Here is a 13,610-nt window from a genome sequence, read left to right as displayed (position 1 = left end):
ATCTGTGACAGACCACTGGGAGCCTTAAAGGCTGGAACAAGGAGCTTAGAATTTACCCAGAAAGCAAAAGGGAACTCCTGGTGGAAGTGGAAAGGGCAGGGTAAATTCTGATCAGGAAGAAGGAGTAAGCTACAATTTGTGGCCCAATGGTTAGAAGGGGTGCTAAGTTTTGCACCAGACTGACTTGGGAGTAACTCAACACTAACGGCTCAGACAGAGAGAACGGTAACTTAAGAACTTTTTGCATCATGCTAGAACTGGTCTGCAAACTCTTGGGGTACAGTCTGAAGGTGTGGTGCTACATGGAATCCACTTAGAGGGTCTGAGGAACCTCAGAAATATGGGAAATGATGGGGGATTCCTCAGTTTACAGATAAGGATGTTGAAGTCCAGAGATTGAGAGAGTAAGTCTATGATCAAGCACACGAGTTTTGGAGATGCCCACCTCCAGTTTCCTCATCTGTACAATGGAGATGTTAGCAATACGTACTTGTCAGGGGGGTTCTGAAGATCAAATACAATATGTACATTAAGAGCTCAGCACAGCACACAGTGCTGATGAATGTTAGCTGCTGCCATCATGATGTCTGTGTGGAAAGACAAGGGGGGTGGGCTAATACTATCTAAGACCCTTTCCAGATAGTGGCATCAAATCTGGGATGCCATAGACAAAAAATCTCAGGGTAGAATGAGAAAGAGACCAGAGGTGTGATAATAGTGGTTAAAAACTATCCATATCTACTAAACTAATGTATATATTCATTCAATAAATATTGAGTGCCAACTCTGCAAAGACCTTGATGGCACTCAATATTTACTGAATGAATATAATAATTGTCACCATGTATTGAGTATATACTTAGTGCCAGCCAAATGTATTCACTCATAACCCTACCAGGATGACCCTATTATTATCATCATTTTACAAATATGGAAAATAAACTCAGAGAGGTTAAGCAAGTTGCTCAAGATGACACAGGTCATAAACTGAGGCTTCTAGAACTAGTCAATCTGGCTCCATTGCCCATGTTCTCAACCATTGTCCTACCACCAAGAGACCAAGCAGAGGGAAACAAGAGACAAGATAGCTAGAGCTCCAGAGAGCACATTGTATATATCCCCAGCCTCCACATTTCCTATCTCCCTTCCTTGCTTTATCTTCTCTCTTGGCACTTATATTACGTATTACATATTTGGCATATTTATTAATATACAGCATGTGCCCCTGCTCACTAGAATATAAGATGAATGGGTCAGGGACTTTGGTCTGATCTGCTCACTGCCATGTTCCAACTTAGAACAGTGCCTGGAACATAGCAGGTGCTGAATAAATTATTTGTTGCATGAATGAATTACGTCCAGTAGGGAAGACAGATAATATGCAAAAGAATGGATAAATATATCATTCTAGATGGAGATAAGTATTGGGGGAAAAATAAAGCCGGCTAAGGGAATTGAGAGTATTGGGGGGAATGGGGGTATCCTAGGAAAACCCTCTCTTACAGGTAACATTTGAATGGAGACTCAAATGAATCAAGGGATGAATGAAATTAATGAATATAAAACAGGGAAAATCAAGTCTTGGGGTTTGGGGAGATACGGCTTCAAGTTCTGGTTTCACCCCTAATACAGTCTATATGACCCTGGGTGAGTTCTTTAGCTACTCTGAAGTTGAGCTTCTTTTTCTGTCAAATGGAGTAATGATGTCCACTTCACATGATAGCAATAGTTTGAGCACCAGGCAGCACGATTTTCTGGTACATAGTAAGTGCTCAAAACAGTGCCCACTGTTAACAAAAATGATATAATTTAATGTAAGTAAGAATAGTATAGTACCCCTCTTACACTAATGTTATTATAAGATAACACTATATCATAATATGTTCATACTATATTGTTATATGGTATTCGTTATTCAGTGCTTAAGAAAGACCCATTACTGAGGCCTCCATGCCGGAGGATGGGCCCATTTCAGGGCTGGGAGGCCACCCACTGCCCACTTCACTTTAGGTCAGCCTGGCCCATCACCTACCACCCAGGGCTTGCTGCAGAAGTTATAGACAGAGTAGAGGGAGTTGACAGCAGGCAACCCTCCGTACTGGAGACCGATGACCAGGCTTCGGTAATCTTCACCCAGAGCCATGCTGTAGGCATGCTGACGGACTAGGATGAAGTCTGGCTTGAAGGATCTGCAAAGAGAGGGGTCGGCAGCAGTGTTACTACATGTGGCATTGCTGAAACTCCAGGGCATCGGGCCACAGTCTACAGGGATAGCACTGACCTGGCATGGGTGCCGCCAGCCAGGGGCCCTCAGTTCAGAATGGGGATGGGGTGGGGGAGTGTGGATGGGGACAGTTGGATGCAAATAAACAGCAGCTACAAAATAAAGGGGCTGAAAACAACTCATATTTTATTCATTTTATTTTTTAGGTGTTTTTTAGATTTTTCTACATTGAACAAATACTCATTTACAATCAGAGGAAAATGTATGAGATAACTCAGTAAATCCACCTCCATTTTTATTAGGCAACACCTACTACCTTACTGAATCCTCCTAACTGCCCAAGGATGTGGGCAATGCTGCCGGCAACTCCATTTTACAGAGGAGCACTGATAAAGGAAATTTCCAACTTTTAATGTTTGTGGGCCCTGCTCCTCGGCTCCCAGGGAAGCTATACTCCAACATTTACCAAGGTCAAAATGACCCAGCAAAACCTCAGAGCATGGGCTCTATGTCTGCCCCAAGCACACGTGGTGTACTTCTGCTTTGTTAAAGAAAATAACCAAAAAGGATCATTCTGAACACAAAAGATAAGAAAAAGTAAGAAATTTCCATGGTTCCCATAAGACTCAAGTCATACAGCCTTGCAAATATTAGAAACTTAAGATAAGGCCTGCAACTTTCTGAAATGTTCTTTGTCTAATAATTTGCAACTTTTTATGCAAAATATGTATATAAACCTACATCAAATGTTCCCGTACCAGAACACTCTCTTCTTTGTGAAGACCGTGCATCCTGGCCCTGTCCTAACTTGGGCTTGAATAACTCTCTCTCTCTCTTTTTTTAAGAAATTCCAAAATGTGTTCATTTTGTGTCAACAGCACCCTGAAGCTCACCTAAGATTAAGTCACTTGCTCAAAAAGACATGCTGCAAGTACACGGCAGGGTCAGATACGTGTAGCCTCATGGCCCTAGTTCTCAACTACCACGTAGCATGGTTTGTATATATACTTACATATATACATAATATGTATACATTCATATATAACCTGTATATTTCAAACAGGTCTCATCCCTTTCAAGTGGCAACCTCTGGAAAGCAGCAAGAACATTAATGTGATGGCCAAGAACATGGTAGGCTCTTTGCTGGGACCCTTTGGAGACATGATCCTGATTAGTGTTCACAAGCAGACCTGGGTAAGGTCAGGACTATTTCCCCACTTTGTAGGTGGGAACATGCAGCTCAGAGAAGTTAGGAACTTCCCCCAAGTCACAAAGCTGGGAAGTAGGAGAGGCATGTGTGAACTCAGGTGATCTCACTCCAAGTCCATATACTCTTCCTTCCATCACATGACTCCAGGTGAATTCACACACTGTTTTACTTGCACTGCCAAGGATCAATCTATTTCGAGATTCCTCACTTCTAGGTCACACAAGAAAATCAGCTTCACATTGTGTAGGTGGTTTACAATTAAAATGGTATGATCCACTTGGCTCATCCAGAGTTAGACACTTAGCTTCCAATAAACTGTTTCTCTTTAAAATAATTCAAATTTAAGTTAAAATTAACTGTCAAATGGAAAGGACTCACCCCCGATTAGTGGAGACAGAAGGAAAGAATGAGCTGCAGGTGCAGACACTTCTCAAATTGTTCTGAGCTTGGGTCTCCTTGTACACCCCAGGGCCTGGTGCCAGGGGAGCAGAGGTGTAATAAGTACATGTTGAAGGAACAAATGATGTACATGAACATCACCCCCTCATCCCTAGAGGAAATGGCAAAAGCTTCCCTCATGGAGTTGTAACTCATCCTAGGGGAGCTAGGTGGATGGTGACATCTTAGGTATGGCTGACATTGTGCTCATGGAAATGGTCAATCACGTCACTCTGTAGTTAGGCTCAGAGTTGGGTTAGAAGCTTGGAATTATTATGTCTATATCCTTATTGCATTTTAAGAGCTGAACCAATCCAACTAATGTATTTTACAGATGGGGAAACAGGCCTACAGAAAGGCAGTGATGTGTCCTAGGTCACATGAGCCCATAGCAAGACAGTGATGTGTCCCAGGCAAAACCATGTCAGAACAGTAGGTCATACCCAGGTCTCTCCTCTGGCTTTCCTGCTCTTTGTGTTTCACTTCACTGGGTCTTACAGCAATAGAGAAGGAAGGGAGGAAGGGGCGAGTGGTGTGTTTCTAACAGGGATCTGATGACAATAGACAGCACTCACAAAATATATCCACTCCTTGCTTTTATATGATTTTAAAAGTAATATATGTTCATTGTGTAAAAGAAAAAAAGCGTCGAAAACACAAAGAAGTAAACAAAGTTACCTGTAATTCTCAACTCAGAGAAAATCCCTAATAACCTTTTATGTGTCTCCTTATATGTACACTACAATCCACTTATCTATTTTTAATGTACATAATATGCATTCATACTCATAACTGATTTCATGCTATTAATTATTATTTTTCTATTTTCCACATATCATAGTATGAGCATTTCTTCTAATAACAACATATCTTCAAAAATATCATTTCTAACAGCCACCTAACAGTCTATGAATGGATATACCATAATGAAGTCAACTTATCAACCACTATTATCAAGTAGATTGTTTCCAAAACTTCACACATGTACATGTTTGCACACAAATCAATGCCTTCCTTTTTAACTATTTCCTTATGATAGATTTTAAGAAGTGGGATTACTGGCTTAAGGGGTATGAATTTTTTTTAAGTACCCAAACATGCCCCTCTTTCTAAAGGCCACCAGTTGCACATGTCAGCGTCCATATCACTACAGCTTCACCAGCACAGCAGTTTTTGAAAAATACATTCTTTATAAGCAACTTCCCCTAAGATACCCTGTATCCCCACTGCTGTTTTAGTTTGCATTTCTGTGACTTTAGTGAGTTTGAGTACTTTCATTAATGGTGTGCATTTTCTTTTCTTTTTTCTTTTCTTTTCTTTTCTTTTCTTTTCTGTAAAAGTCTGCTCACAGAGCTCTGTGTATAGGATGCTGCCCTTTATCTTTATCACATTGTCCTGTGTGGCAATATTTTTACTGGTTGTTTGCTTGCCCCCCCTTTTTTTATGGCTGTGCATTTTCAAAAAAACATATAAACACATTTTCCATTCCCTCCTAGTCAAATCTATCAGTCTTTCCCTTTTGATTTCTCTCTGCTTTGATGATCAGAGGGTCCTCTGGGGCCCTGATTCTCACAATGAGATACTCCTTACTCCCAGCAGGGTGGCTCCCCCACAGACAACAGCAGGGGGAAACCTGATGTCTCACTGGGGGTAACTCCACTTTGCCCCAGGAGGAAATAATCAAAGATCTCATGCTGGCTAGTCTGCCAGTTTTTCACTGTTTGTGGAGAACTCATAAGAAAGACAGCCTGGGGCGGGGGGGTAATCTGGCTATCTAGAAAAAGAGGGTGCCCTTCCAAGATCATCTTCTAAGAGGAGTATCTGAGGGCATGTCCTGGGATGGCCCCATTCCAGTCCCAGATATGATGTGCTTTCTCTCCAGGACTTCTAGAACTCATCTCTAAATTGGAATCTTTCTGATTCTTTGAAATAACAGTAGTGGTCTCTCCTCTTTGTCTTTAAGGATTTGGAAATCTACCTCAAGATGCTGTATTCAAAGAGTTCTTTCAAAATTATACAGCCCTTCCCTGCTTAAAAGCCCTCTGAAGGCTTCCTCTTTCTGACAGCAGATTCTAGGCTCCTTACCATGGCAGCAGGACCCCTGCCACCTCTCCACCCTCACTTTCTACCTTTCTCCTTCCCTCACCTTCACTGAGCCACAGTGACACTGTCTCTTCCTCTAACTCTCTCCTTGGACACTCTTCCCCAAATGGTGCCCAGGGGGCCTCGTTCTCATCACTCACTCATCAGCTTGGGTTCATTTCCACAAAGATACCTGTCCTGCTCACTCTACTGAAATTTGCCCTAAGCCCCATATTGCCCTATTTTCCTTTCTTCGCAATTCTTGTGGCAATTTTATTTCTCCTGTTTATCGGTTTAGTTTTTTATTGTCTGTCTCTTCCCTCTAAAGATGACAGCTCAATGAGAACAGAACACCTGCCTGTCTTGAACAAAATAGACCATACCCATGTTTTTAAATGAATGACCGAGTTAATGAATACATGTGTAAGTGAGGGAATAAATGAATGGGCATGAAGTGAAATGACTACTGGAAAAGGGAGGGACCTCTTTACTTGTACTCCTAGAGAAGAGACCTGGTGCTGACAGCCAGGGTTGCCAGGATGTATCATGTGGTCCCTAACAACTAGGGGCTGCCTCACAAGGGAACATGCTCTGTATTCCTGAGATATGTTAGCATCATCAAGAAAGTTTTAACCCCAGGGAATTCAAGATGGACCCATGACCGCTTCACATTATCAAGTATAATATGTGAAAAAATAAACACTTTCTATGAGTGATAAATCTGGGCAAACCAGGCACGTGTTACAATTCAAATGCTGCCATTCACTGCTGCATAGAATGCACAGGGTCCTTCCTGACAGCCTGTGGTATGAGGGATTTGCAAGGAATGCAGAAAAATTAGTGACTTGAGCCAGGCAACCTGTGGCATGAAGTTCCTCCCTCCATACCCAGCACCCCAGCTTCTCTATCCAGTCAGGGAATGGCCAAGTCCTGATATCAAGGATGTGGCCACCAGCAATTCTCAGGCCCTGGCAGGGGGCCAAGTACCCTAGTAGGGGCTGGAGACCCTGAGATGACAGGGACATGACCCCTGTTTTCAGGACAAGCCCAATCCAAGAGGAGTTGGGTGCAATTCTAAAGGACTAGGACTCACAAAGTGCACCAGTAAGTAAGTGAAATAATAGAAGCAAGTACAAGGTACAAAGGTGGACCAAAGAAAGACATACTCAACTCTGTCTGGGGGTGGGTGTGGGTCAGCGTGTACCAGAAGGCTTGGGTCTTGAAGGAAGAGTAGGGGTTTGTCATGTGGGCAAGGTTTTGCAGATGTTCCAGGTAGAGGGAACAGTCCCTGTACCCAACTTTTTCTTCTGAGTTATATGACTTATTAAGTTCCCTTTGTTGTCTACACTGGTGAATTGGGTCAGTTGCTTGCCATCACTCTTGCTCTGACTGATATTGGGAGGAAGTGGCAAAGTTTGCAACTGGTTACATTGCTGGAGTTTAAGGTCTGATGAGGTGATGGCAAGAGATGAGGCTGGGTAAGAAGTCCCAATGGCTCTCATGAGCCCCCTTCCTTCTCGTCTCCATAGTCCCACTGGGTCCAAGCCCTGCATCTTTCACGCCTGGGCAAGAAGGCTGCCTTCAATACCACACATCCTGGCTGGAGCCTATACCTGGGTTTTCTTGTTCTTTCATTTTTAGACTTAAATGAGCTATATTATTTGGGTTCCTGATTCCAGATCTTTCTCAGAAGTGTATGTCAGCATTGGAGAGGAAATCAAGGACAACATATAATTAAATGGTAGAGATGGGACAGGTGAGGCAGTACCTGGAGATTACAGGGTGCTTCAGGCAGTGTCAAGAGGCAGGGGGCCAAAGGCTGAGTGACTTTTAAACATCAGAGAAGTGTAATGATTCCCTAAAATATGCAGAAGCCTGTGGTGGCAAGAACAGATCTTGACTAGGCTTTGCCTGGGACTTAATAAGCTGAAGCCTCATTATTCTTAGCCACTTGACTGCAATTTTGTAATGGTCCCTTGTTCCCCAAGAGTCAGAATGACAACGGGTGGTGATGCTGCTGATTTTGGTCACATACTGACCTATCACACCCAGTTCTGACCCCAGCCATTCCTGGGAAGGCTCCAGACTTTCTGACATTGGTGTCCACCAGCAGAGAGGCTTCTGGTTTCCTCTGAAGCGTCTCCACACTCCTCGATCCCTCTCCATCCCCCTCCATTGTCTGAAAATTCAACCTTGGGTACAGAATCTGGAGAAAGGAGACCAAGAGAACTGAGCACACCAGCAAAAACAGGTGTCCTGAGAAGAAGGGAGAAGATCAAAACACTGCAATGGTCTCCATGCTCCCAAAGGCTTATGGACCACTGTCCTGCAACAAGGACAGAGCAGAGGAGATTGTGCACACTTTGCAGATGGAGGGCCATATGGAAGGGCTTTGGGAATTAGGGATGCTTTCTGCCAGCCTGAGGACTGCAAGAAATTAGTCCAGGCTGAAAAGAAATTAGGTGGCAGCCAACCAAGAGTCTGGCAAGGAGAGGACAACAGGATGCTGCAGTGAGGCCTGTGGGGCCCTCACGGCAGCTGCTAGCTACACGGCATGACGGCGGTGGGGAAGGGACCCCATGGGGTGTATGGACGGCCGGGCTCTCTGATGAATTCCGGGGCCCCTTTGTGAACCATCAGGAGCTTAATAAAACACAGACGCGACTTGCTGGAGGAAGGAGGCTTCCCCATCTCCCTTCTTAAGCCTCAAGAATCTCCGTCTCTCTGTCCTGGCCTCTTCGTTTCCTTTCATTTCAGAGAAGGGGTCTACACTGCTCTATCCTTCCCCATCCTCCTCCTCTATCACTCTGGGGATCCCACATGTTATGAATTGCACTGTGTCCCCCAAAAAGATACAATGAAGTCCTACTTCCTGTTACCGGTGAATGTGACCTTTTTGGAAATAGGTCTTTGCAGATTTAATCAAGTCAAGATGAGGTCATACTGGAGCAGACTGGGCCCTCATCCCATGACTGGTGTCTTTAGAAGAAAAGGGAAATTTGGGCATAGACGCACAGGAAGAGTAGAATGCCATGTGACAAAGGAATCAAAGATTGGGAGTGATATGTCTCCACCCCAAGGAATGCCAAGAATGGCTGGCAACCACGAGAAGCTGTGAGGAGGCCAGGAAGGACCCTCACCTGCATCCTTGAGAAGGGAGCATGGCCTTGCCCACGCCTTGATCACAGACTTGCAGCCTCCAGAACTGTGCGAGACTACATTTCTCTTGCTTGAGTCACCCAGCATGTGGTGCTTGGCCACAGCAGCCTGTGGACATGGGTACACTGCCCATCTAGCCAGCATTTCCTCCTTCTAGCCGCTTTTAGAGCTTCCCACCTTCCTTTGCTCTTGTGTGTGGCCACCCACAGCTGCCTCCCCACTTCCCGAGACAAGAACCCCAACCCCAACAATAAGAAACTTCCGATTTAAGGCCGAAAATGAACTGAGGGTTAAGGAATGTTCATATTTACATGAAAGAATTACAATCAACTCATCAATAAATACATGGAGATTCATTTGGAAGGATGTTTACCAAAATGCTAATCTGGTTATCTCTGAAGGATGGGATGGAAAATGACGGTTATTATATTCTTCTTCAGACTTTTTGGTGCTATCTACATTCAAAAAAGGGGAGAGCACAGAGCATTTTTTACAACCAGGAAAAAACAATGAGGTTATCTTTATTTTGGAAAAAAAATGATAACTATAACAATGATGTAATATCACGGAAAATGCTTATGGGAAATTTCATGTGACATAGAACAATAGAAAAGGGAACACAGTAAAAATGATGGTCCTGGAAGAGGAGATGGAAAATTCCTAATTTGTTAAGGTGGTGAGGCTGCAGGTGATTTTTTTTGTTTTGTTTTGAAAATTTCCATTGACCAAGTTGACCCTTGAACAGCATGGGTTTGAACTGCTCAGGTCCACTTATTCACAGATTTTTTTAAGTAAATACAGTACAATAATGTAAATATATTTTCTCCTCCTTAGGATTTCTTTAATAACATTTTTTTTTCTCTAACCTACTTTATTATAAGAATACAGTATAGAATACACATAACACACAGAGTAGGTGTTAATTGACTGTTTATATTATTGGTAAGGCTTCTGGTCAATAGGAGCCTATCAGTACTTAAGTTTTTGGGGAGTCAGAAGTTATATACAGATTTTTGACTGGCAGGGGATCAGCACCCCTAACACCTGCTATGTTCAAGGGTCAACTATAATACGGTTCGGGCATTAACCAAAACTTTAGGTTGGCATCGATAAATAAATGAATGTGAAGCAAGCCCTTCTACTTGGCTTGGTGGCCATATAATTAGCCTCTTCTTCCTTCCATTGCTACAACTGTTGGACAGGGCAGTCTATGCCTGCTAGCCCCAGTTCCCATGTACCCATCTCCACAACCCTCTGCATCTGGCTCAGCTTCCTCTCCACCTCTATGAAATCACAATGAGGTCACTCCAAAATGCCAAACCAAGATGCGACGGCCTCTGTTATGCCCTCACTTTCCCTGATTTCTAATAAAAACTAACATACCATGAGCCTCTATTCCAAGCCCTGTGTATCTTCATTCATTAAATCTGACAGCAGGTGTTATCATCCCCATTTTCCAGATAAGGAAACTTGAGGCACAGAGTGGTTAAGAAACTCGCCAAGGTCACACATCTGTTGGTGGTGTGACCATGAGTCAAATCTGATAGCCTCCTGGCTCTAGAGAAGGGTTTCCCAATCTCAGCATTATTGATATTTAGAGCTGGATAATTCTTTGTTGTGGGGGGCTGTCCTGTGCATTGCATGGTGTCAGGAACATCACTGGTCGCTACCCACTAGATGCAATAGCACCCCCACGCCCAGTTGTGAGAACCAAAAATGTCTGGAGACATTGTCAAGAGTCCTCTGGGAGTCAAATTTCCCCCAGTGGTGAACCCCTGCTGTAAAGCTCCTCCATGCCTCTGTAGCATGATCATTGTCTTCCCCTCCCAAACCCTTCCTCCCTGCCTCAATGACACCCTCTTCCCTTGTTTCCCAGCTGCTTCTTCCTGGCTCCTCACTTCACCATTTTCTCCCTTCCTGTGGCTCTTCTCCAAGCCCCCCTGTTGGTTCTTTGCCTATGGAATCATCTCTGTTCTGGAGGTTTTCCACCTTGTCCTCAAAGGCAATAGTGAAAATGACTCAGGTTTTCAGAGCACTTCCTCTGTGCCAGGAGTCATTTTTAAGCTTTTAATTATGCTATCTTTAATCCTCACCATGATCCTGCATGGAGAGGAGTATTTTCAAGGAACTAAGGCATGGAGAGATTAAGCAAAGCAAGAACAAGGTTCACGTGAGACTCAAGTGATTCAAAGCCAATGTGCATAACCACCAAGCAATCAGCACTGTCCACCCATCTGAAAACTCAGTATTTCAAACTCCCTGTGCCCGGGGCCCAAGTTATCAGCCTCCTTCAAAGTGGATCTCTTGACTTCTCTTACCCACCATGCTCCCGGGAGCCCAGTATCTGTCACCCTGAAGCCACCTGCAATTCTCTCTGATACCAACTGTGTAAAGAGTCACCAATGTTGCTGATTCTCCCCTCCAGAAGTGTCCCCCCTCTTACTCTCATTTCCCTCCCATTGCCTCATTCCCAGGACACCTCAATAGACCCTCAGCTCCTAGTCCCTGGGGTCACAGTCCCTTATCTTATTCCTCTCTGTAGCACAGAACCCAGCTCAGAATCCAGACTGCTGAGTGTTACTCAATTTTCCTGCCTCTACCCCAGGGACTCCCAAGCTAAATGCTACAGGGCCCAAGCAGGTGACCCCAGGGCTGGATGAAGTGGGCTAGCCTTTTCTAGTAGATCTTCAGTACTCTCTGTTTCCATAGTAAACAAATAGAAATATTCTTAATTTCCACAATGCACTCTCTGGCCTTTTTGGCACACACCTTGCTCCATCTTTCATTTTCCCACTTTTGATAATGACTCAAGTACAAGAAACATTTCATACTTCTGTAGGCAAGCATAACCTCTTTGATAAATGGCAGCTAACGCAGGACTCTGTAGAGAGCAAGGGGGAGTGGGTGGGGCTGGTGAATGGGAGAATGGTCTGAGCCCCAGATGTTATGGCCACGTAGGAATGAGGTCCCAGGTGGCCCTAAAGACTTTTTGTTGAAGCCCAAATCTGGATATTTGTATGAAATCCTCAAAAACTTAAATGTTGATGACTCATTCAAAAGAAGTTTTAAAAATCACCATGCAAACTGGCACCAAAAATTAATAAAGCAGGATTTCTATGGGAAAACTCTCATGGAACTCAAACCTGCACCTAAAGGGGACCATGGCGATCCAACTCCAGCAGACAGTGGCCATGTGGAAATACTTGGGTCTGGTTTTACCAAACCCTCTGTTTTTCAAATGAAGCCAGAAACTTGCCTTTTAGGAGATCTTTTGCACGAAATCTCCCGTTTTTAAAAGTCCTGGACCACATTGGGTGGGCAAACCCAACTTGTCTGGACAGGGCATGTGGACTGGAAATGGTCAGTGCATGATCTGCAACTTGGGGAGCTAACTCCAACCTCTTCACCAACCTCTTCTGCATTTCACTCCTGGACTGATCTTCAAATCCTGCTTTCTTCATGCTATCTGCTGCTCTAAACCCTCCGGGAGCCTCTCCTGCCTACAGGTGGGAGTTCTTACTTCTTCACCTGGCATTCAGTGCTCCCCAGAAAGCAGTGTGGGTCTCCTCTTAGCTGCATCTCCTCTGCCTGGACCCTGGCTCTGCTGCCTTCGACATTCATCTTCTATCCGCTCACGATGCGCTCTGTCCATGCTACTCTCCATGCTTAGGAAGCTGCCTCCCAAAGACTCCCTCAACTCAAACCCCACTTCCTCAGTGATCTCTCCTCCTCCATTCCCATCACCCTCAGTTGTGTCTTAGTCATGTGGAAATTATCCATATGATGTCTTCTGACAGCTCACAAGTTGTGGCCTCCTACTTAACTCCTGACCTGTTCGAGGGTGTCCTCTTCTGGGCACAGAGGTCTTGCCTCGACCCCAAGTCTCCTCTTCACAGTGCCCAGAGAGATCTTTGTAAGACCCACATCTGAACATGTCACTCTCCTGGACAGAGGGTTTTGGACGCTGCCCACCGTTTGCAGATCGAAGCCCAAATACTTGTTAATGATACACAAAGTCTTGCATCCAGTTTGGTTTTGGTCTACTTCTTGAGTTCCACTGGGGCCATCCCCCAGGATATGCTCTATACTCCAGTCACATGGGACCACAGCTGTCCCCCAGAAGCCAAAATCTGTCTCATGTTTGAAACTTTGTACAGACTTGGGGAAAATGAATGGGATATCAAAGGACCATTCAGAGAGAGCATTGTGGAAATTAAGAATATTCCTGTGTTTAATATGGAAACACAGTAAGTCCAGAAATACCCTTGCCCACTTGCCTGCTCATAATGGTCTTTAAAAGCTTGCTCTTAATAATACTTCCCCTGTATTTACCACAAAGATACAAATGTAGGGATTCGAAGGGGTACGTGCACCCCAATGTTTATAGTAGCAATGTCCACAATAGCCAAACTGTGGAAAGAGCCAAGATGTCCATCGACAGATGAATGGATAAAGAAGATGTGGTATATATACACAATGGAATATTATGCAGCCATC

General features: G+C 44.2%; 1 protein-coding gene across 1 annotated transcript in view; it reads right to left on the bottom strand.

Annotated features, from left to right (window-relative positions):
• Nucleotides 1–13,610, bottom strand: part of SYN3 (synapsin III) — a 445,616-nt gene that overhangs the window by 288,874 nt on the left and 143,132 nt on the right. The window contains exon 5 of the mRNA XM_025882043.2: nucleotides 2,033–2,189. Within this exon, the coding sequence (XP_025737828.2) occupies nucleotides 2,033–2,189 (157 nt within the window). The remainder of the gene's footprint in view (nucleotides 1–2,032; nucleotides 2,190–13,610) is intronic.

This window comes from Callorhinus ursinus, unplaced genomic scaffold (assembly GCF_003265705.2).
Source record: "Callorhinus ursinus isolate GAN/ISIS: 27379988/994484 unplaced genomic scaffold, GSC_fseal_2.0 scaffold14, whole genome shotgun sequence".
In the NCBI taxonomy this organism is placed as follows: Eukaryota; Metazoa; Chordata; class Mammalia; order Carnivora; family Otariidae; genus Callorhinus; species Callorhinus ursinus.
The sequence above is the reverse complement of the archived record's forward strand: the minus strand, read 5'-3'. Positions and strand labels throughout refer to the sequence as shown.